The sequence below is a fragment of a genome, unplaced genomic scaffold (assembly GCF_019419815.1).
Source record: "Pyrus x bretschneideri cultivar Hongxiangsu unplaced genomic scaffold, Pyrus_bretschneideri_v1 Contig1, whole genome shotgun sequence".
In the NCBI taxonomy this organism is placed as follows: domain Eukaryota; kingdom Viridiplantae; phylum Streptophyta; class Magnoliopsida; order Rosales; family Rosaceae; genus Pyrus; species Pyrus x bretschneideri.
In genome coordinates this window covers 1,227,884-1,252,868 of record NW_025999390.1, presented here as the reverse complement: position 1 = coordinate 1,252,868, position 24,985 = coordinate 1,227,884, and the positions used below count along the sequence as shown (strand labels likewise).

Below are 24,985 nucleotides of genomic sequence, written 5' to 3'. Positions count from 1 at the left end.
GTTGATGAAAATGACCATAGCGACACATTTTGATGAGTCAAGAGATCAATAATAATAAATTTTTAGTTGATGGATTATTGCTCCAATTTGATTAAAATTAAGGGACCATTGCTACAATTTCCTCTAAAAAAAACAGAACTTCGCTCGAAAAGCTTGTGGATGCACAAAATATATAAAGTCCATCGTTTTCCACTTAAGTTGCAGAGCTTGCAAGATTTTATCCATTTTCTAACGTTAAAATATCAAACGCACAACACAGAAAGTAAACGATTCAATAAAAATGGAGTTTTCCGACAGCAATTAGGTTCAATAACTGTATCGTAACGGTAAACATTGAATGTAAAGTCGATCTAACCAGAAGCCACTTTCAAAATGTTTATAAGAGAAGAAAAAGAAACGGCAAATGTTCACCAGAAGATTGTAATCTTCTCCAATACCATCCATACTCTTAAGAACCACGTACTGCAAGAAAACCTCATTGAAGGAATGGAAAGACAACTGCTTGTATCTATCATCCTCAGATATCCATGGGAGCTACATCCGGTTCGGGAACTGCTCCCTGGTCTGCGCCAGCGCCAGAGCCCTCACCCTCTTCTGCAGCTGCAGCAGGCTCAGCACCAGCATCGGGTTCAGCAGCAGGAGCCTCATCCTGCACGATCTCAAATGCATCGATCAACTTCTGGACGGTGTCCTGATCCAATATATGGAATGGCTCCCCAACTCCAACCACAGCAATTGTGCATATGGAACTTCTCAGTTTTTCTCCCTGCAAGGTTTCCCTTGTTGCAATGAGGGCATCCTTGATCAGATCCTCCCTTGTAGAGCCTGTGAAATTCTCAAACCTGCGTTCCAAGTATGTCTTTGCAGCTTGTGAGCGAGACCCTATTGCAAAAGCCTGGTATTCGAAGTAGTTTCCACTTGGGCAGTTGTAATACAAATGAGCTCCAGACTCATCCAACCCACCTACTAATAGTCCAACTCCATACGGTCGCTTCCATGAGCGTTGGGTACAGACCTGTCATCCACAGGGTATACAATTAAAATAACAAAAAGGACTCTCCAAATGGATGTTCAAATAGACACTGGTAGTTGTATACACGGAGGAGGATAACTGATAAGAGAGACCAAATATAAATACTGAAGAGGCATCATAAGTTTGTTTGCTTTTTTGTGGCAGTTTTGCAAAGTTTAGCTTCTACTAAACGGTAGAATTCAGGAGACAGACAGATTCAGCATCTAATAATACCAAAAGCCCATCCTTAATCTAGAGTCCAACACTCCAACTCACTTCTACGGTCACTGAAATCATATTGTGATGAAACTACACATGATATGATTGGTAAGAATGAACTCCTTAATCACAATCAGAAACATCACCATTCTACTGAATCGATACACTAGTATTTGTATTTCCACAAAATTGTGAAATGAATGAATAAGAATATGCAGATATTCTCATCTTTTAGGGAAAGAGAAACCTCTGTATATCAAGTTGAAAAAAAATTAACTACGAGATTGAAAGATAAATGAATATGCACATGTGAGTGTATGCACAAAGAGAGGGGGGAGGAGGAGAAAGTTCTTATCTCAGAATTCAGTCTGCAATGCAAATAAAATACATTTGTTATAAGTTGTATTATACATAAATTCGTTCACGATACACAGAAGAATAAAACTCTGAATGTGTATGCAACTACCTACAAACAGTAGATATTTGCGTAAAACAACAAGCCAACTACTAATTACACAAGGAATGGGTTCCAGAAACAAATAAGAAAATATGAGGCCCTGTTCAATCCAATCACTTTCATACTTTCCTTTCCTACACAAGTCCTTTCTACATTATGCCAACATTTTATTGAAGCGCATAATGTAACATGTGTACCACATATATCTGAGGTCTCAATTGCAAATCCTGAATTTCTTTTTCTGTTCTCACTCATTAGTTTAGCCAGCTTGGTTATTTAGAGACAAAAACAAAAAAAGTGCATGTCAATTGTTTCAAGATGATTCTGAAATACCATGATTCATCATGACATACATTCAAGGAATAGTTTCATTCTTCACAAGTCACATTTTGCATTAAGTTCCCAAACCAAACAACACACTTTGTAATAAAAGGTCAAAGATCTTCATGGTCAAAAGAATTCCTACACTACCGGTTAGACAAAAGTCCAACCCAATCCAAACCCAAATAGCTTATCTTCTCACCCTCGAAAAATTAACCATATGCTACTCAGATAAACTTAAAAAGCAAACGAAATAATAAAATATGATCCTTGAGTTGTTTGATACGCATTGAGACCTTCGACACAAATGAACCCTAAGCAGCTAACTCTGGTTAAAACCCTAGTTGTTGAGTCTTAACAACCCAATTTCTTTCTCAGGGGATCTAATTTTGGTTTCCAGTAAGATAACAACAATCCTACCACTTAATTGAGTTGCAGGAAGTATACAACTCTACTAGAACAAGTAAAACACCGAAATCGAACACCAATTTTACATCTTTAACCCTCAATTTTCTCAGAAACCTCCAGAAAATTAAGAATTTCCAACTACCACCTCCAGCAAAACCCTAAATCCCCAATTCCCCGATCCAATAAGCACAAGTCACAAAACCCACTCACAAAAAAATAAAAATTGGCATCAATGAGCAGCACACAGATTCAAAAATAGGGGTACTGTTACGCGACGCACCTGAGCCTTATCGGCGAGCTGAACGACGAGTCGCCCGACGGGGAGCGGGGACTCATAGGTGTAATTGTAGTTAATGGCCTCCGATCGCATGTACCGGGAGAGGACACGGCCGTCGGCTGTGAGCCCAGCAATGGCGACGCCGATGTGGTCGTCCACCTTGAAGATCTTCTTCTGGTGGGAAGAGAGCTCGGAGTTGGCCTTGTTAACGCAGGCGAGGACAACGTGGGTTTTGGATCGGAGCCCAATGGCGGCGGAGCCTTGCTTGACGGCCTCCATCGCGTACTCCACCTGGAAGAGCCGCCCGGCGGGGCTCCATGTCGTCACGTCGGTGTCGTATTGGTTCCTGAACATCTTTACAGCGTCGTTTTTTCCTTCTCTCTCTAAGAAGAAATCACAGTGCCTCTCTCTCTCGGTGAAGCTGTGAGGATTTTTGTTGGGGTTTTCTTTTTGTTCAAGCAAGTGAGACTGTGACTCTCTCTCTCTGAGACGAACCGGGAGAGGGTTTTTTTTGCGCTTTCCTTTTCTCCTTGCTCGTCCTTGGTTAAAAATAAAAAATAAAAAAGATTTTTTTTAAAGAGTTTTAACAAAATATTTTTTAAAAAGTCATTTTAATACTATTCATTTACAACATATTTTTATTATTTTAATTAAAATTCAAAATTTTTAAATTATTTTCATTAGATTTTTTTTTTATATCGATAATTAAAATGTTTAGGTCTGAGTCCAGATAGCTTATTGGGTCTATAGCCCAATTTTTGGTCTATGGATTGTTGGGTTGACTATAAATCTAAGAAACAGTCTAGTCCATGAAATTGCACATGGGCTACCAGTCCATTATATAGTAACCAATGTTTGGAAAATAGCACATAGGCTCTAGGCGGTGGCTAGCAACCGCGATTTTGTCATAGGCGAGAATCAAAAAAGGACTACACGGGGCTAGTGGGAATAGCCGAGACTAGACTGGAGTAGGCAGAAATGGGCGGGCTTATGTGGAGAACTTAATTGAAAAAAAAATTTGTGGCAGAGCCAACGACATACTAACGAAGAAGAAGCTGATTTGCCTTGATATTATTTAAACTTAGATGGCGTCGTTTCTCTCCCAGACTTATTGTTTTGTATCCCTTTTTCCTCTCTAGATGAACCCCCCACCATCTACCTCTTTGTCGTCCTTTTGTTTTTATACCTTTTTAAAAAAAATATTTAACGTTTTATTATCTTCTTTTAGTTGAAAATCAGAGTACGCAATAAACTAACAGAATATAAAACTTTATACAACAAAAAAACTACAAAATTGTCAAGAATACTACACAAACCGAATAGACTACTTCTTGATTGAATAGTTCTCCACTGATTAACAAGCATCCCATTTATATAAAACCAATCCTAATCTCTAAACGAAAATCTAATTATAGCGGGATGGGTCTAGGCCTCTAGGCACTAGGCTTCTTCCTGCCACTCAACTACCGCCTAATGACTCTTAAAACATTGTGTTAACATTTTATTTCATTTTTTTCGAAAACATGAGAAAAACTTTCATGCAATAAGGGATATTTTTTAGTAAGGCTAAGTGTGCCACCCTCACGTCCGTTCAAGACAGATACACAAGAGACCACCCTTATCCGGATCCACCAATAAATGGACAAGTGTAGAACTCGAATGCATGGGAGTCATCCTTATACAGTCTTGGGCAAACACATGACAGGACACGAGGTGAGCCAGGTGGGGTGGTTAGGTTTCTTGAATATGTATTTTCATTTTATTCTGCCAAGGTATCTTTCCTCACCACACGTTCTAACTCTGTCATATTAAGTTGCATACAAATTCCTCCATCGCAAGAGAATAACTTACATTTAATTGAGTGTATATCCCAATATTTTCACATGATGCATGATAAACGAAGGTCGAAATATAGAGTCGATGATAGCCAAGTTATTATCCCAGTTAGGGTATTTGTGAAATTCCATCGACAAATTAAAGCCTGTTCAACAACGGTGTTTGTAGGCAGGCACTAGGCTATAAAGAAAAGCGAAAGAGGAAAAGGAGGAGAATCTCTCTCTATAAACTAATAAGCCTCGTGATCAGCACATTATATATGATCTTTATGCTTATATCATGTTCATCATTGAGCCTCTCTAAGATATTCCATAGATTCCCCCCAAAAGGCATGTCCCCTCAGTCACTCAGTTCAAGGCTGATTTGCATCGGCAGAAATGTTACTTGTCGTCCTCGCAGAAATGTTACTTGTAACTTTTGTTCATGGAACTGCATGTGTGAGCAATGGGCATAGATAGATGAATGATGTGCCTTTGCTCCTCGGGTAATCCTCTTTCTATTTCGAGAAGCTTGTGGTAATGTTTTTGAATTTTAACTTAATTGGAGCAATGATCATTGGTTCAGTAACCGATCAAAACGTGTAGCTATAGTTATTTTCGTCAACTTTATTAGAACTTCCGTTAAAATGAGTCATGGTGGAAGGATCATTGCTACAATTGAGTTAAAGCCGAGGGATCATAGCTCTAATGGGTTAAAGTTAAGGAGTTGTTGCTCCAATTGGGTTTAAATTGAGGGATTGTTGCTCCAATTGGATTTAAATTGAGGGATCATTGCTATAATTAAGTTAAAGTTAAGGGATCATTGCTCCAATTTGGTTAAAATTTAGGGACCACTACTCCAATTATGTGGCATGTGACTCATTTAGATGAAGTTTTGACGGAGTTGACGAAAAATATCATAGTTGTGCTTTTTTATCAGTTAAGGGACCAATGGTCACAAATTTTTAATTGAGGAATCATTACGCCAATTGGATTAAAGTTGATGGACAACTGCTACAATTTCCTCTTCAATTTCTCCTGCATTTTATTCATTTTGCCTATTTTACACACTATGTTCTTTTTCAATTTGCGCACTTGTCTGTTATAGTGTTTGTTTTGGATATCAAAAGTACGTAGATAGATCAGACTTACAGTAAATAAAAATTAGTTTTTAAAATGAAAAATTAAAAAGGCGTCGAGGGACAACTGGTGGCAAGCCACGATTATTCCTCATTCCGAGGGCCAGGAAGACTCGCAGAGGCATTTCAGCCTCCCTCTGGGCACAAGTTTGGCTTCCACACCAGCAACGGGTTTCGAACCCATGACCTCTAATTTTTAGTTTGAAAAAAGTCTCGCAATTCATTCTTTACCACTGGACCACCAGCTCGTGGTTCGTTAATATGTATTTCATGCAAGGCTTTGGAAAAAAAAAAAATAGAACCGTAAGGTTGCAGTCACATTCAAAAAAATTGCGTGTACTTCTTCAACTACAACAATAACATATGCAAGCAACCGTTGGGTTCTAGTCACATTCAAATGAATACCATCCAAAAGAACTCGTGTTGTCATTCGGCTTATGGACCCATTTTCCCATTCCTCTTGTAGTATAATCACTTTCAGAATAAGTGCTCTTTATGCTTAATTGTGGAGAACTTGTGGACCTAAAACAATATTATTTATTTCATTTAAATATTTGAATTATTGAGAGTTTTTTCTTTTCTTTTTCCACTTATATCATCGGGCGCTGTATCGAATTGTAGATAATCAAATGTGAATGATAGAATAATTATGAATTTGAATAAAAAATGGTAGTACTACTCACATACTTTGTTTTACTTTTTATATATTCTTGTTAATTTTTGTGCATTTATTTTCTTTAGTTTATTCGATTAGGTAACTGAAAATTAAGAAGGCTGTGTGCTAGATGTTAAATGAGTGTGTGGTTTAATTTATAGTTTTTATTTTTATTTTTCAAGTAATTAAATGTAGGGGTAAATACATTATTAATGAGTGGTGTGAAAGCTAATTAGAATTTCGGAGGGTTCTTGTTTTATTTATCAAATTAGAATTTGTTATTTCCTAAATTCGCCTTTATCATTGTTTTCCCATAAATTTAGGAACTAAATAAGTGTCAACGTGTTGAAGATTAACTACGTCCTTTGAAAGCATGCAATATCTAAGATTCCAGTTTAATTTTTCTCCTATATAATCTCAAGTATAATTCTCCCTCCCGTGTCTCGCTTTTGTTAGAAAAACGAATAATAGTTTATATTTATTTTTACTACATACAAGCAAATGTCACAATTTATGTTTCTGTTCTTTTCGCTGAGAACGTTTCTTCGCGTTTAATTGCTCAATTTTATGTGCACATGTTGCCACTTGCCGTTCATCAGAGCTCGTGTCACGCAGTTGTCTATCACCCCTCCAAAATCACCCTGAATTTTATCATATTCCCAATTGAAAATAGATTTTCCCCGGATATTTTTCGTCAAGATTCTATCAGATTAAATGATTTGGATTTTTAAAATTTTATTCAACGGTCTATTTGTTTTGACCTTTTAAAAATTGTGTAATTTTTGGTTGTTGGATAAAATTTAAAAGACTTAAATCACTTAATCCGATAACTTTATAAAGAAGATCCCGACTTGATCTCTTTCCCAATTTACCCCTTCCGTGTGTTGTGTCGACTGGGGCAGAGTTTGCACTGACGCGTCGGATTTGGAAGAGCTTACCACGCGACACGACAGCACAGACAGCCAATCGATAAAAAGGCAGAGTCACGCTCACTGTCCGCACTCACCGGCTACCGCCGGTCACCCTCCCCGATCTTTTGCTCCAAAAATCGGCCATTTATTCACGTTCCGTACTCTGACAGTTAGACCGCATTACAGTGTGCTCCAAACACTGAGAGTAGGTCGAGGAAGAAGAAGCAAAACGTAACGCAGCGCGTACTTCCAGTCCATCAATGGAGTACCAAGCTTCATCCGTGGCGCTTTCTCAGAAGCTCTCCAGCGGTCACTCCATATACGACGGCGTTTTCTCCTCCGCAGCTGCATCCAAGTTCAATGTCTCGACTTTCTCCTCCCGAGTCGACGATTACAGCGAGATTTTCGGCGGTTCCGTAGCTTCCCGCGGCGGCTCTTCGATTCCGGTGCTTGAGGTTCCGGAGCTCCATGAGCGGAAGGCTTCGGTGGATGTTCGGAGCTCGAAGCTGGATTACTCTAACGTCTTCGGTGGATGTGGATTTGGAGATTCGGATTTCGCAGTGCCGTATGAGGAGCTCTTTGCGGAGCGAAAGAAGAAGGAAAGAAGGTGCATTTACACTTCACTCCCTCAGAATGCACAATTTTACTTGTTTTTTGAGTATGCAAGTTCGTATTTTATAATCTGGCATGGGAAATTAGTAATTTTTGATAATTTAGATAGCTCGGTCATTGAAATTTCAGTTAGATTTTTATAATTTTGAGTAGTATCTGTTGCTGGGTAGTAAATTGCAGTTGAAATTCAACCGTTAAAAATTTCATACTTTGTTTTACGAGAAATTGTCTGGATGTTAAAATTCGAGCACGAATCGAGAGCTTTTCTTAATTCGTATTGAAATCTATGATTACATATTTACATCAACTGGAAATAACAGACATTTCACACCAAAAGGTAAAGAATCAAACTTTTACAGCTACAGGGATTGACATTGTGGTGTGTGTATTCCTTTCTTTTGAATAGGACACCGGCTGAAAAGCGGTCGCCTTCGAAAGAGGCAGATCCTTCGAGTACCGTGGAGAATCGTGTTTTGTCACAGGAAGCATCTAATCAATCATTTGATGGTGCCAAGAAGTTCAACATGTCATACCATAAAACCAACCACAGAAGCAAAAGTTTTACAGGAGAAACAATGCTTCATGCTGTTCCAACAGATACGTGTTTGATTGATGAAGTCAGTCCAATACACACAACTGAAGGTGATAAACCGGTATCTTCCAAAGAAAATGGTGCTTCTCCTGACAATAATTTATTTGAAAGAATGACGGAGGGCAACCATCTGAAGTCTGCAGGAGACCTCCCAGCTGGTGATGATAGGAAGCAAACTTCTGCGGGAGGTGCTGAGGTTCAGAATAATTATGATTGGAAAAGATCCAGTTCGCACGATGAGTTATTCAAGGCATGTGAAACTCATCCTTCAAGCAGTCCATCAATTTCAAGCCCACTGTCTGAGGGCAAGGTTGAATTTGAGAAACCAATGGCTTCTGTTTTTGGCGTTTCTAGAAGTGATAATTCAGAAGGTTCTGGCCATGTTTCTTCATCACCGTACTTTGATGAGGAAGTGGACACAAATTCTACTGCGGCTGCCTCCGCGGCTGCTTTGATAAAGGCAATAGAGGAAGCTCAAGCAAGGATAAAAATGGCAAAAGAGTCTAAGGAAAGAAAGAAGACTGGTTCGCAAAATAGTGTCAAACAGAGCTTTAACATTGGCAAGAAGTTTGAGGTGAAGAGGGAAAAATTTGCAGATAAAGTAAGCATACCAAAAGAGAGGAAGACTCGGGAGTTGCATGAAGAAGGGGCTGTTCCGGTTCATGTTTCTACTGGTAAGAAACTTGAGGTGAAGGGGGATAAACATGCAGACAAAGTAAGCATAGAGAGAAAGACTCAGGAGTTGCATGAAGAAGTGGCTGTTCGTGTTCTTGATTCTACTAGTACAAAACTTGAGGTGAAGGGGAATAAATATGCAGACAACATAAGCATACCCAAAGAGAGAAAGACCCGGGAATTACATGAAGAAGTGGCTGTTCTTGTTCATGATTCTACTGGCATGAAACTTGAGACGAAGGGGGATACATATGCAGACAACGTAAGCATACCCAAAGAGAGGAAGACTCGAGAGTTGCATGAAGAAGTGGCTGTTCTTATTCATGATTCTACCAGTACAAAACTTGAGGTGAAGGGGGATAAATATGCAGACAAAGTAAGCATACCCAAGGAGAGAAAGACTCAGGAGTTGCATGAAGAAGTGGGTGTTCCTGTTCGTTTTTCAATTTTTTCTACTGGGCCAGCACAGGTAATGGCAGCATTTGGAGATGCGAATAAACTTTTTGGTGCTAAGGAAGCTGGAGGGAAAACAGAGGAGAATGAATCTATATCAACTCACATGGGTCGTACGCAGGAACAAGCTGATGTTCCAGAAGCGCCAGAACAATTTTATGAAGTTTCTGACACAGATGAACCTGATTTCTCAGAAGCAGCAGACCAGTTCTATGAATTTCCTGACACAGACGAACCTGATCTATCAGAACCAGCAGAATTATTTTATGAGCTTTCGGACTCAAGTGAACACCAGGCTACAACGGTAGAGGATGAAGAAGCCAACCCTGGGATAATAATGGTACAAATTGTTGACAAAGATGAACAGAAAAGGAAGAAGACAGCCATGGAGGCTTTTGAATATCCAGAACTAGGTGGCGAGAGATTACAAGCAGCTAAATACGAAGAATACAGAGAGTCAGAGAAGATAGTCAATGCGGATGGAGGCCTGTCTAAACATGAAGATCATGCAAGTGAATTGGAAACAGTTAAAGATGCTTTTGAACAGGAAGAAAATGAGAATAGACTGGAAGCTTCCAGAGAGCTTGAAGAAACTTGGAAGCTTCAAGCTTCCCATGTAAAGGAAATTCTTGAAGAGAAGCAAGGGGAGCTTGAGAAGCAAAAAGGAGACAACAAAAGGCATGAAACTCAAGAGTTACAGGAAACCAGACATGTGAAAATGAAATTGATGCCTCAGGAGTGTGTTGAATATCAGAAGATAGGCGACGAGGCTTACAAACAGGAAGAACTTGAGAAGGAACAAAAAGATGTCCACAGGGAAGAAGACACTGAAAGGAGGCTCAATAAAGATAGCAGGCAAGACATCACTGAGGACTCACTTAATGACACCAACGGTGAGCAATATTTTGAGAATAGAAATGAGAGCAAGTCTGAAGGACATGAGAAGCTTGGCGACACAACAGCGAATGAGATGATACTTGAAGGGGCAGCTTGTGAGGAGATAGAATGTGAGAAGAGACAAAAAGAGAGTTTTCAGCGTGTAGATGATGGGAGAATGGAAATACTGATTGATCAGGGTACAGAAGATGAAAAAGTGACTGTGGCTCAAGAGGATCTAAAGAAACCAGACTGCAACTTTGAGGCAACTAATAACCTATATGAGGAGGGTGAAAATGAGGACCTATATGAAAAAGAGGGGCCCACTGGACATGCAGAGTATGACAACGATGTAGAAGAAACTCTGGAGGGGGATAAATATGAGGAAATAGAATGTGACAAGAGGGAAAAAGAGAGTTTTCAGTGTGTAGAAGATGGGAGAATGGAAATACGGATTGATCAGAGTACAGAAGATGAGAGGGTGACAGTGGATTGTGAGGATCAAAAGAAACCAGACTGCAACTTTGAGGCAACTAATAACCTATGTGAGGAGGGTGAAAATGAGGACCTATATGAAAAGGAGGGGCCCACTGGACATGCAGAGTATAACAAGGATGTAGAAGAAACTCTGGAGGGGGATAAATATGAGGAGATAGCATGTGAGAAGAGACAAAAAGAGAGTTTTCAGTGTGTAGAAGATGGGATAATGGAAATACAGATTGATCAGAGTACAGAAGATGAGAAGGTGACACGGGATTGTGAGGATCTAAAGAAACCAGACTGCAATGTTAAGGCAACTAATAACCTATGTGAAGAGGGTGAAATTGAGGACCCAAATGAAAAAGAGGGGCCCACTGGACATGCAGAATATGACAAGGATGTAGAAGAAACTTTGGAGGTACCTGCACATGAAGAGGATGGGGATAGAATTGAAGTTACTGAAACTTTGGATGAACTCAAAGAGAGTGTGAACCAGTCAGAATCAGTTGAAGAGGATAATGTCACAGTGGAGAAAGATATGCTCAAAACAGATGGCTTAGCTCCAGATATCAAACTTGTTGAGATACCAATAATAGATGCAACAGAGATGCATTATTCTGACACAAATGGAACAACTCTAAGGAGAAATGATATGAGATGTGGGCAAAAGCAAGAAGACCAGCTTGCCAGAGAGCCCGAAGTAGTCTGCAATTTTGGAAAACAGGTTGAAGAATTGGGAGCTATGAATAAGGACATGATGGAAGGTGAAGTTGCTGTCAAGCAGGAAGAAAACAGGAATAATTCCAGGTCTTCGCATAGGAAAAGATGGTTTGATAGACTCAACTTTTCTGAAACTCTTAATAAGCTCAAGGAGAATTGGAACCAATCAGAGTCAGTTGAAGAGGAGAATGGCAAGGAGGAGAAAGAAATATGTGAAGCCGATGGCTTGGCTTCGGGTGTCAAACTTGCTGAGATATTGAAGCAAATCGAAGATCCTATCGAGAGCCATCCTTCTGAAGAAAATGGGTTAAATGTGGATATAAATGCCTTGAACTGTGGGCAAAACCAAGATGTCACTTTAGAAACGCATGTTGAAGAAGTGGAAGAAATCAATGAGGATGTGAAAGTTGAAGTTGCCGTGAATCAGGAAGAGAATAAGAATAATTCCAAATCTTCTCATAGGAAAAGGTGGTTTGATGATGGGACCAGTGCAGAAGTAGCTCAACTTTCTCATATGTTAAGAAGAAAGGGGGGAAATGTGCTACTGGATCATGAGATGGAGACAAGTCCATGTACAGAGGAAAGTATGGAGAATGATCGAGCAACCACGTCAAAAGAGAGTGTAACCACTCATAGTTCGCTGCAAGAATTGGAACAAGAAAAAGGTGAGAATCGTCAAACAACCTTGACTGCAGAGGAGAGTGAAAAACATTGTACTTCAAATACAGTAGTGGAACAAGAAAAAATGGAAAATCAACAAGAAACCTCGACTGCAGAAGAGAGTGAAATTAGTGAGAGATTGCAAAAGGAAGTGGAGATAGAAAAGGAACTCCTGAAACAAAAACAGCATGCAAAAGGGAAGGAAAGGGAAAGAGTAAAGGAGAAAAAAGCTGTTGAAAGAGTAATTCGTGAAGCTCGTGAAAGGGCATTTGCTGAAGCTCGAGAAAGAGCTGCTGAAACTCGTCAAAAGGCAATGGCTGAGGCCCAAGAAAGGTCGGGAAAGACTTCTGTAAAGGCTAATGATATTTCCTTAGCTGAGAAGGCTTCAAGGGAAGCTAAACTAAAATCGGAACGTGCTGCTGTGGAAAGAGCAACTGAAGAGGCTTGGGAGCGTGCCTTAGAAAAATCATTATCCGGGAAGGCTTACGAGGCAGGAAAGCAGGCTAAGAGGTCTGTTTCTGAGAAATCTTCTAGTGCTTCTAGAGATGATGGAATGAAGCCGGGTGTTTCGCCCGCTGTGAGTATTTGTTTTAATGCTTTTACTCTTACCAAGTATCAAGATGCTTATCCTCTGGCAACATAAATTAATGGACATAACAACAATTCTTACAGGACCCAGAGTCTAAATCAAGATACCCAAATTCTTCAAATCACAGTGGTATGTGATATCTAACAGTACCATTATAGCATTCCATTGTATGCCTTGATTTCGTATTTTTATGGTGTCGTCATAGCATTTAATTATAGGATATTTTACTATCTTATGCTCTGCTACTTCTGAAATTTTTTTTACCCTTAATGAAGATCCTTACCCTGCTGAGAGGAGCGGTGGAAGTAATGGTGAATCAGCTCAAAGGTGCAAAGCTAAGTTGGAGAGGAATCAACAGACAGCAGAACGTGCAGTATGTTTCCTGATCTTGCTTGGTTTTTAGATCTTCTTGATCTTTGCTTGGTTCTGGATACACAGTGGTGACCTATAACAAGCTTGCTTCATGTTTTTTTTCCCCTTCCAATCTCTTTCAGTCTAAAGCTCTTGCGGAGAAGAATATGCGGGATCTTCTTGTACAGAAGGAGCAAGCCGAGCGAAACGTAATTTCTCACTCTTGTGAATAAACTTTTGCAAACACACCAAACGTTTTCTCACTCTTGTGAATATAATTTTGTGCAGAGATTAGCAGAAGGTCTTGATGCCGAGGTCAAAAGGTGGTCAAGTGGGAAAGAGAGAAATTTGCGGGCATTGCTTTCAACGCTACAATATGTATGTGCTAGCCTGATTCATGTTTCTTTTGTGATTTAGTATGATACCTCCTGCTTTGTGTCTGTTTCATCTTCAGTGTTCAATGATTGTACGCAAAGCAGATTAAATTTTCAATCAGGATTTACTTAAAGATCTATCATTAGCTGGTTTTAACTTGATGTTTGCAACTCGCAGATCCTCGGGCCAGATAGTGGTTGGCAGCCAATTCCTCTAACAGAAATAGTTACAACTGCGGCTGTAAAGAAGGCTTACCGTAAAGCTGCTCTCTTTGTTCATCCTGACAAGTTACAGCAACGGGGTGCAAGCATACAGCAGAAGTACACTTGCGAGAAGGTGTTTGATCTTCTAAAGGTGCGTTGCTGATCTTCTGTCCTCGATATATATCAAGTTTAAGAAACATGTTTACGTTGGTAAAAATGTTGAAGCCGAGAGATGCTTGTCTTCGGGTTGGAGAATATTTAGCTCACGTGTGTTGTTTCTGGTTTGTGTTCAACTATCCAGGAGGCTTGGAATAGATTCAATGTGGAAGAGCGATAGACGATTTTCTTTCGTACGTCCAGAGGGAACAGATAAAGCATATTTCATCACACTGTGTTAGTTTCCTCATGGAATATATTATATACCAGTATTAGGTAGATTGTACGCATTCTTTGTTAGAAACTGGCAGTGTAATCTTGTCATCCTCTTCTACCCAGAAATAAGAAAAATAGAAAAGGAAAAATCCGTCCTCGTTTTGGTTCGTCCTTTTATCGTTTTTCGTTGTGTAATTGGCTTTTTGTGATCCGACCTAAGGAGTTGTGATGAGAGCAGTGTCTAAAATCACCGTATTGGTAGAAATATCTATATGCAAATTTGTAAAAATATCTGATGATGTATCAAATATCAATATCAGTTGTTTTCGATCGAAATAATGGAAATTTAGAATGAATCTTAGGAATTGCCAAACATTAGTTTAGACGAAATATTAGAGTTTCTTCGATATTTAATAGATGTGTCTGAAATATCGACTATACCTGTCAATTTTAGCTTAAACTTGAGAGTTTCTTCCATATGAGATGAAATTTAGACTCCACTCTTAATTTTCATATCTTTCTCTAATTTTGTGGATGTTTCATAAAAATATCAACCATATCGAAAAATTTTAAATGCTGGATGAGAGAGTTACAAGAATATCATGACGCTTACACCTAAAATTTGGCCGAACCAAATGGTTGGGCAAATAATTCTTGGGTGTTGCTAAGGTATATACTAACCACCCTAATTAGAAAATCGCATCCCTGGTTTCCCCCATTACCCTTTTTTTTTCTTTTTTTTTTCTTTTTTTTTTTTGTAACAAACAATATGATCTATAGGGAGAGAGGGGAGGCATTAGCCTCACACTGGATTAACAATAATATGATTCAAATTCACCTTTAACGAGGATTGAACCTAAGACCTCTCACTTACAGGTAAAGAAGAGTACCACATACCGTAGTACTAAGAGGCAGTTTCTCCAAATACTTTAACTAGTTTTGACTCGAAAACTTCATGCATTAAGTTTGCATTTGAAACGGCTCCATAGATGACAACAGGCAAACAACATTACGAGTACAAATCTGAAAGCACAAAATTCTTCACCTATTTTAGGCTAAAAAGTGTCTCTAAACTTGAAACGTAAGTGACTAAACTCCGAGCAGATGAAGCATGACAGCATTCTGTGCATGCATCCGATTCTCAGCTTGTGGAAAGACGATAGAATTTGGAGCCTCAACCACCCCGTCAGTCACTTCCACCCCTCTTTCCGCTGGCAAACAATGCATGAAATAGGCTTTCGGGCCGGCTATCTTCATGAGATTTTCATCAACCTGTAGTAACAGCGCAAACTACAAGTCAAATAGATAATCAACATCGGCCACCCGATTGGACAAAGATAATAAACACCACCTATTCCATATTTTCCGCCAAATAAGGAGTAAAATGACGTCACCTAAAAAACAATGAAGAATCGAGATCTCATGACAGGTGCCAAACTCAGGCCAAAGCACTGCATGCTCTTTACATAGCGAGCTCATTAGCACAGAACTCGTAACGAAGTTTTTGTATACATCAACTAAAAGTTTCATCTAAACACATTAGAATTATCCAACTTCATTCTAACCACATTAGAATCTCTGTTATTCAATCTTGTTTTGCCACTTCAAATGTATTGACTCCCTTATGCAGATTCATGCATGTACTTGAAATAATGCCAAATTCATACAAGGGTTTACCGTGTTGAAATCGCATGCTTTTAATACAATGTCATTGAAAAGTTTTAGATAAATATAGCATATACCTGAAATCCTCGGAAAATTTTACGGCGAGAATCAGCCTCCTCCTTTTGCCCCATGCTAGCCCACACATCTGAGTACACAACATCTGCTCCCTTGACTGCTTCCTTTGGATCATTTGTAATCTCAATCTTGCTGATACCTGCTTGCTGTGCCTTCTCAACTGTTTTCTTATCTGGTTCAAAACCTTTTGGACAGGCACAAACGAAGTGGAAAGGAATAACAGCAGCCATCAGCAACCAAGAGTGGACAATGTTGTTTCCATCTCCAACATAGACAACCTGAAATTTGCGGAGAATTTAGTCAAAAACTACGTTCTGAATCTAGCAGAATAAAAACTGTATTTAGCAAGCAAAACAATGGACCAACCTTAGTTCCTTCTATCCGACCAATGTGTTCGATGATAGTGAGGACATCAGCCATAATTTGACAGGGATGGTTGTAGTCTGTCAAGCCATTGACAACAGGTACGGTTGCATATTTAGCCAAATCAAGGATATCCTGCAATAAAACAGGCGGAAAAAAATAGGCTTTTCTAAGTACATTGCTCAAGGGGGGAAAATGCACAAGTTTCCATGATAAACTCTTAACATATGGACATAACTCCTGCCATAACAATACTCTAACCAGCCCAAAACTGAATTTAATTACGCAAGCTTATCACCTTTAGTAAATTACAAACTAAGAACTCACCAGCATACCTGATGAGCAAAGACACGCGCCATAATAATGTCATTATAGCGAGACAGAACACGTGCGACATCCCGAGTTTCCTCCCGCTTACCCATTTGGATGTCATTAGGACCCAAGTATATGGCATGACCACCTAGCAAGAAAAACCCAGTCTCAAATGAAACACGTGTTCTCATGGAAGGCTTTGCAAAGATCATAGCCATTGTCTTCCCCTTAAATGGTTGAAATGACCTGTCTCCTGATTTGAGAAGTGCCTTGACCTCTGCAGCTCGATCTAACATCTTCAGAATGGTGGCTTTGTCAAAATCACTTATGTGCAAGAAATCCTTCAGTTCTGATTTTGCTGGAAAAAGAAGAAACATTACAAGGGACAAGTCAGAAGATAAATGATTTCACCGAGCCATAAGATATTGTGGCAACATTTCACCAAAATCATAAACTCTTCTCAAAATTCACCACCGTCGTCTAAGACGAAAGAATTATCCAGTTATAGTTAGGTTCTTTTTAAAGCTCCGAGATTTCAAAAATAAGTTTTCGAGAAAACCATATACAGCGAATACACTGAGACGTTTGCCTCTTTGATTAATACAATTCAACATTAGCAAAGCTCTACTCATCAACACAGTTCTAGTTGCCCTATATCTAATTTTCAATCAAAAACCCTAATTTCCGCAACAGCCAAATCTTCCAACCCGAAATGATATTCACTCACCGACACGCTCACATGCCTGCATTATTCAAGAACATCGCCATTTCATTACCTCCAAGAATTTCAGAAACCCTAGAATCTACTCAAGCACTTCACCATTGCAATTTGGAATAACACAAAAACAAATTCAACACACTCCCTAAACCCTGAATCCAAACGTATTAAGCGAAATAACAGAAATTAACTTCTAGCTAAGCTAGTAAACAATCAGATTAAGAATCAGAGGCGAGCAGTGACCTGTTACGTTGGCGACGGACGAAGGCGAAGAAGTAACGGAGGAGGTCTGGCACGAGATTCGTCGGAGTCTCGCCGGAGAAGGCAGGGAAATGCTGCTGACCACGGCGGCGGAGCATCGAGGCGATCGCGGAGACTCTGGCCGGAGAAAGAGGAAAGTGAAGAGGAGAGAGAGGGTTTGTCTGATAGGAACGCGAAGTGAGAAGAAATCGCCGCCGCCATTAATTTTGGTGGGAACAGTCGAGCTCAGCGAAGCGTATGTGTGGGTTTTCAGTGCTCAGGGGTTTTTCGTACAATCCAAACGGCGGAGGCCCGAAACAATCACGGGTTTTTATAGCAGGGGATTGTTATCCTACGTGTCAATTAGTGGAAGGTTTATATCAAATTACACTTTGCCCCATAATTTGGTCTCGTATTTTAAAAATTGACCTCAACCAAACTAAGTGGAAAAAAAATGATCAATTTAATGCTTTGGTAATAAAAATAAAGGAAAACTAATGAAAATGATTTGAAAACTTTGAGTTTTAATAATAAGAAAAAAATAAAGGGTAAAGTGAATAGTACCAGATTTGACTTTTTAGTGTAAAAATGTGATTTTTCGTTAAAATGAAGAGTACCGTGGGTTTTTCGTTAAAACTCCCTAAAAATAAAAGAAAATTAATAAAAATTACTTTAAAACTTTGAGTTTTAACGTTAAGGACAAAATAAAGGGTAAAGTGATCAACATAACTTTTTAGTGTAAAAATGTGGTTTTTCGATAAAGTGAACAGTACCAAGAGCTTTTCGTTAAAGTTCCCTGAAAATAAAGGTTGAACAATGGTCTAGAATTTGAGTCTTTACATTGGAGACGCTCTTAGATGAATTCCCAATTTTTTTTTTCCTGATGATAATTTGTTTGTCAATAGTTACGTGAGATTCTGAAGGAGAGGGAAAAAAGGGGTGGGGGAGTCTCAAACTTGGGCGAGGAGGGCCACAACGATGCTTGATTTCCGCTATGAATCCCCAATTTTTTTCCTCACTTATGGTCTTTAAGATCAATAGAAGTGGTATGTGAGTTTATCCATTATCAACTATTTTGGTTATTTCGTAAAAATCTTCATTAAATAAGGATGAATAACAAAAATACCTTCAATTTTTGTCAAAACATTTTGGATCATTATTTATTAAATTGAGAGTATTGTTGTCATTTGGTCCTTATTTGATAGAAATTTTCACGGAATAACTGAAATAATTGATGATAGACAAACTTAGGGATCACTTTTATCGAATTCAAATCTCAGGAATCGAAGTGATGAATTATGACAATCTCAGGGACCGTGTGCCTAAAAAGCCTTTTTTTAATAATAATTTGAGTCACACACTTTCTTATATTAATAGTTAATTGGAGAAACTTATTTTTGCTTGCACATAGCCACATTAACATTAACTCTCATACATAATTCGAAACAGCATTTTATTTGAAGCTTTTTAACAAAATAGATCAAATCCAAGCTGGTAAATGTAAAACAATAGAGAGGTAAGCTTCGACATAAAATGCAAACATTAATCACTCATCAATATTTTAACTGCCAACTTTGACATCAACGAGGTTGCTCTCCTCAGCAGCCTCAGTTTTCTGTGCCGGAATCGGAATCAAGCCCTTTGCCCGGCACGCATCGACAGCCCCCACAAACATGTCCTCCAAGCTGTACTTGAACTCAAACCCTATCTCCCTCAACTTCTTTGAAGAAAAATGAACAGGTTCTAAGTTGTCGTCAATGCCCTTGAACCTGCGTTGCATTAGAGTTTAGTTAGCTAACAATTATGATATGTGCAACAGTTAATTGATTAGTTAATCAATTTATCTGAAGGGTTAGGAGGCTTAATTAATAATTACTTTGTGGGTATATTGTACTCGGGGTACTTTTCTCTGAGCATTTTTACAAGTTCGTGAATTGTAGCATCGTGTGACGAACAAATGTAGCGGCCCTCGGCCTTCGGATGCTCGTACAGATAAATGTGAGAAAGGCAGAGGTCGTCCAAGTGAACATACTGACCCTGCTTGATGATGCCATAATGTGATTCATTTCCTGCAACAATTAAGCAATTTGATGTCAATTACCCGATATTAATATATAATTAACAATAAAACTGCACAATAATTATTTATTTTATTCGAGCGATATTCTAATTTACTTAAGATCGGCGAAAGTCCAGTGATGAGGCTTGGTGGCATGGATGGCATGAGAAATGGCCCAATCACAAGAGTTGGGATAATGGTGATGAAATCAATGTTGTTTTCTTTGGCATACTTCCATGCAGCTTGCTCAGCTAGAGTCTTGGAGACGAAGTACATCTGAACAATTAGTAGATTAAATGTAAAATCAGTATTGTGCGTGACCATTTTTTTAAAGCACTGATAACAATTTTTTAATAATTTGATTATGTCGACTTACCCAACCAGTCATCTTGACAGAGCGGCAAAATTCAACGTCACTCCAGTTGGACTCGTCGTAGACCGGCTTTTGGTGCTCCTCCACGTTCACAGTTCCTGCTGAGGATGTGAACACAAGCTTTCGAACTGTTTTTGCTTTCTGGCATGCCTTCAGGATGTCCAACAGTCCATTGATTGTTGGCTTGATCACTTCATTCTGTCAAACCATACACAATTTAGTTTTTTTTTTTTTTCCTTTTTTTTAAATTTTTTATTCTTGTTTTGGTGATAACTTCTCTCTTAATTTATCTTTTAATACAAGTGACATTGTGCGACGTAGAATTAAAAATTTGTAGAATAAACATTCTACATAAGTTGCACAATTTGTAAAGAGAATTGTTATTGGCACTCCAAAATTCTCATTTTACACTCCAAACTTTCTATTTTTAGAAAGAAAAATACACTTACGAGGAGTGTAGAATGAGAATTTTGAAGTGTCAATAACCTTTCTCTTTGTAAAATATACATATTAAAACAAAAGGTCTAGTGCTTCTAATATTTAATTCTCAATTATTTGCTCTAAAATGATCTCATACTTATTTAAAACAATTTTTTATTTTTTAAAATGACCTATCACATTTTATAATTTGTACGATGTGCTATTGCAAGGAAAACCACCAAGCATCTGGGTCCCATTACTATGTCGTTTTGTGTTAATAAGCACGAAATAACAAACTATGTCCATTAACTTAGACGCGAACATAACCACACTAATTATAGCGGATTTGCTCCTCTTATATATCCTCATTTAAATCTTCCTTATTGCATTTGTTCAAAATCTTCCTTACTGCAATTTTAAATTAATTTAAAATAAATTTATCACTTCTTTACAAAATTTTAAAAGTGTTTGACCACTAACTTGTTTTGTCTAAGCCAAAATAAAATTTCCAAAAGGGACTTGGTCTGCTGCCTGATTGAATTTATTTTCTAAAGCTACCAGCTACCATGGGCAATCTAACACCGCCATTGGCACCACCACCAGTATCACCGATTTATAATTGCAACTGTGACGAGGACAACGAGTTTGTCTAAGTTTAAATTTCCCTTATTCGTATACCACAATAGTTTAGAACATGTATCGTTTTTTTACCTCGGGATCCTTGGATTCAAAGTCCATAGGTGTAGCAACATGGAACACTCCGCTGCAGCCTTGTATGGCTTCATCAAAGCTTCCCTCATCCGCCAAGTCCGCCTTCCACAGCGTCAGGTGCGTCTCCGCCTTCGGCAAGTCCAACAGATGCTTCACCTTCTTCTGATTCGCTGTAATCCATTCATAATTAACCACAAATCATTAACTCCAAATTATATAATTCGAATACTTATGAAAACCGAAAAGTTAAAAGAAAAAAAAACATGGGAGGGAGGGACGTACTGGGGTCACGCACGGTGGCGCGGACGGTGTACCCGTGCTCTAGGAGTCTCATGACGAGCCAAGAGCCAATGAAACCGGACGCGCCGGTGACACAAACGGATTCGGACTCGGATCCCATATCTTGTGTGTACGTGCTTACTGAAGTATATCTCTTGAAAAATCAATGGAAAATAGGTACTTGGAATAGTTGCTGGGTGAGGGACTGGAGAAGCTTATAAAATATTTATAGTGGGGGGCTGGTGGAGTGTTGCGAACCCCAGCTAACATTGGCGGCCTAACCCGCTCACGCCCGCTTTCTCTGTTTTATCTCAGCTTCCGGGGCATCACGTGCTTTCCTAACGGTTGACGCACGAGCGTGGTGGTTGATTTCCTAGTTCTTTACTGCCTTTGTTAGCTGCTCAACTTTCTAGTTCGTGTGAAACAAATTCACGGATTTGGATTCTCCCTGATCTAATGGAGAGGATCCTCCTGATCCATCATCGTTAATCGTTGAATTTTTATTCAATGACTACAATTATTATAATTTTAAAATGATCTCCTTGTTTGTAACCGTTAGATAAAAATCCAACAGCCCACGATGATGGGTTAGGAGGATCCTCTCCAGTAGCTCAGGAGAGGATCCAAATCCCAAATTCACCCCCAAAAAAAAAGTTGTCGAACAAAAAATAACACCCAAATTCCCCCGGCACTTTAAAAATAACGCCCAAAGTCCCCGGCACATTGAGGTTCCGGAAAGGATTCTCAAATCGTGTTCGTTTATTGTATCGTGTGGTCATTTTTCGTCATATACTATTCATATTTAATTTAAAATAATTTATAATCGTACAATGTACGATGAACGAACATAATTTGAGGATTCTCAGGATCCACACAAAAATGATCCAGAAAAGATCATCATTCCTTTTCAAGTCATGTAATCAAGAATAATACTTTTGTCTAACTGCAATGAGCTTGAAAACCTAATCGTTCAAGTTCAACACTAACTTAACTAAGTTAAAATAGAAGAATTCTTGAGTGTTTTTGTCAGCAATTATCCAATTGGGTGGTACCTAACCAATTCAACACAGGTACAGTCGATGCTCCCCTACCACTTCAATTATAGTCAAGGGCCGTCCTTTTCCCTCAACAACCAGTTTGGGCATGCCGAGCAGATAAATAGTAATAGTTATAGATAATAATAATTGTGCATAATAGCAATAAATATATAATAGCAATTTATCCAGAAATGCTGTGGAGACTCTAAAAAGTGTAACTATCTATCATTTCACAGTTTAATGTTAATTTATGTGACAGCATTATAAAACATTGTGTCAAAAATATGATGTTGGGGAGAGTCAATGGGGAGTCCCAATTTTGAAAGAGTCCTTTAGCATTTCTCTAATTTAAAACACATATTTACAACCATTTAGTACTATGGTCTAGTGATATTCCTCTTCACTTGTAAGTAAGAGGTCTTAGGTTCGATTTTCGTCAAAGGCAACTTCAAATCACATTATTGCTAACACATTGTAAGGCTAAGCCCATCCCCTCCCTCTTAGTATAGAAAATATCGTTTGTTAAAAAAAAAAAAAACATACTTACAAACTGGAGGCATACTAATTATTTTTTTATTTTAGTACATTGATATTTTTACACTAAGGGGAGAGGGAGTTCGGCTAAACCACACAATAAACAATCTAATTTGGTATCGTATTCGCCATCCACGAGATTCGAACTAAAATCTCTTACTTCAAGTTCCAAGTAAAAAGAATACTACAAGACCGTAATACTGAGTGGTTCGAGTCATACTGAGTTGAACTCTAAAGATTAAGGCCTATCCACCAGTACAACTGGTTTATTTAGGGAGTTTTAGTGAAAATTTTGTTGCCCATCGGCCCATGGCCATGGACTTGGTTATTGGGCTGGACTATGTTCTCAATGAAAACATGAAAAAAAATTCATACAAATTCAACCGAAGTATTATGGGCTGGGCAATCCACATAAGCAAACAGAACAGAACCTTGTCCATGGGCCCAAAACTTGTATCCAGAGGTATGCCCACGTCTTTGTCCTTGCTCTTCAGTGCTCACGCACAAGATAGGCTTCTCAAATTCCAAAAATTATAGAGCGCATATTGCTGAACTAAACGGTTGGGTGTTTCGTTTAATAATTCAAAGAAATTTAATGACCAAATGTGAACTCGAGAATCAACACGAGTATATTTTTTAGGAAATTTTAACGAAATATTCTTGGTACTGTTCATTTTTAATGAAAAATCACATTTTTATCTTTTCCTAGTACTATTCACTACATCTTTATTTATTATTTTTCATTAAAACTAAATTTTTTTTGAACTTTTCGTTAGTTTTCCTTATTTGTTTAATATCACTGTCACAGTGATGCCATAATAAACGAACAACTGAATTTGAGTTTCAGGATCAACATACATAATCCAACAATCACAAATGGGTCCTACAAAATCTTCAGAAATAATTCATCCCACAAAAACCTACTAAAATGACCTGAGCAGGCTGAGCTCCATCGATTATCCTCTTCTTAACAATTTATCTATTAAACACAAAATTCCAGATACAAAAATAAACATTTTAAACTTTTTCCGCTGTATTTAAAATAAATAAATAAATTGTATATTTTTTTTGTGTGGCTACAGAAAAAAGAAAAAAAATGCAAAAAGAAAGAGTATTTCTTAGGTTCACATGCACTGCTAACAAAATATATGGCAGAAAAGTATAAGAAAAGGGCAGGTTTTCACATGTATATACACACTTTCTAAGCTCTAAGTTCTAACCGTGTTGTGACTTTTGTGAGTACCTATGCAATTTACTAATAAAACAAAAGAATATATATATATATATATATATATATATATTCTTTTTTCAAGATCGTTTGGTTTACTGCATGCATTACTTGTAGCATATATGTAACGTAAATTATAACCACGTAATTTGTCGGTTGAGAGGGACTTGATTTCTACAGTTTTGTATTTTTTTTTTCTCTCTATAACTCTCACCTTGTCCTATAAAGAAAGGAATATGAACTCGATGCATGTATGTTTTACGTCTTGTGACTAAGCGAAATCCGTTTTGTGACATCATTGCATAAAAAAAAACTAGAGAATGGAGAAAGAACGAAGTGGCAAACACGAAAGATCGAGTAAGATCCCGTCGAAAGGAAAAGCAACGGACCAAATTTTCAATTTTTCTTCTCCCTTTTTCCTTTATTCTTTGCTTTGCATTTGCTCATACCTGCATTCTCAATAAAAGTATGCGTTTTGAATCTACTGTTTTGTCTCTATTTACAATGCAGATATAAAGTTTAGTTAAATCCTAACACAATGCACCGTCATTTATACTCAAATTCAATTTTTTTTTTTTAGCTACAAAAATATCTAAAATTTTATGTGATTTGATCTGAATAAGAAACTTCCTCGTATCGTGTTGGACCCTCATCTTTTGAGCGGCAGTTGAATTTCCGACTTAAAAATAATTTTTGTTGCCAATGAGGAAACACACGCGTCAGAACCTCATACAATTGACGGAACAGGAAGGCACTAGCAGGTCATAGTCCTTCGTCAATAACGGTTGTAATGACGAAAC

At 38.3% G+C, this 24,985-nt stretch overlaps 4 protein-coding genes across 4 annotated transcripts; 1 reads left to right on the top strand and 3 right to left on the bottom strand.

Moving 5' to 3' along the window:
- Nucleotides 1–258: 258 nt before the first annotated feature.
- On the bottom strand, nt 259–3,130 carry LOC103954929 (proteasome subunit alpha type-1-B). Its single transcript, XM_048577940.1, has 2 exons — nt 2,698–3,130; nt 259–1,015 (listed from the first exon to the last, which is right to left on the bottom strand). The coding sequence occupies exons 1-2, from the start codon at nt 3,046–3,048 to the stop codon at nt 518–520; spliced, it is 849 nt and encodes a 282-aa protein (XP_048433897.1). The 5' UTR covers nt 3,049–3,130; the 3' UTR covers nt 259–517.
- A 4,175-nt stretch (nt 3,131–7,305) lies between these two features.
- On the top strand, nt 7,306–14,322 carry LOC103928734 (auxilin-like protein 1). The gene is made up of 8 exons (XM_048577928.1): nt 7,306–7,820; nt 8,232–12,858; nt 12,954–12,999; nt 13,146–13,243; nt 13,365–13,430; nt 13,510–13,599; nt 13,774–13,950; nt 14,101–14,322. Exons 1-8 carry the CDS (start codon nt 7,474–7,476, stop codon nt 14,134–14,136), a joined length of 5,487 nt encoding a protein of 1,828 aa, XP_048433885.1. The 5' UTR covers nt 7,306–7,473; the 3' UTR covers nt 14,137–14,322.
- Nucleotides 14,323–14,979: 657 nt separating this feature from the next.
- On the bottom strand, nt 14,980–17,860 carry LOC103928726 (ornithine transcarbamylase, chloroplastic). Its single transcript, XM_009337807.3, is given in 6 exon segments — nt 14,980–15,443; nt 15,914–16,189; nt 16,278–16,409; nt 16,610–16,944; nt 17,548–17,665; nt 17,668–17,860. Coding segments are annotated over 6 exon segments (1,143 nt in total). The 5' UTR covers nt 17,767–17,860; the 3' UTR covers nt 14,980–15,260.
- A 1,120-nt stretch (nt 17,861–18,980) lies between these two features.
- LOC103928717 (bifunctional dihydroflavonol 4-reductase/flavanone 4-reductase) lies at nt 18,981–21,595 on the bottom strand. Its single transcript, XM_018642874.2, has 6 exons — nt 21,390–21,595; nt 21,108–21,277; nt 19,980–20,174; nt 19,720–19,879; nt 19,421–19,613; nt 18,981–19,313 (listed from the first exon to the last, which is right to left on the bottom strand). Exons 1-6 carry the CDS (start codon nt 21,505–21,507, stop codon nt 19,106–19,108), a joined length of 1,044 nt encoding a protein of 347 aa, XP_018498390.2. The 5' UTR covers nt 21,508–21,595; the 3' UTR covers nt 18,981–19,105.
- Between the last annotated feature and the right edge of the window lie 3,390 nt (nt 21,596–24,985).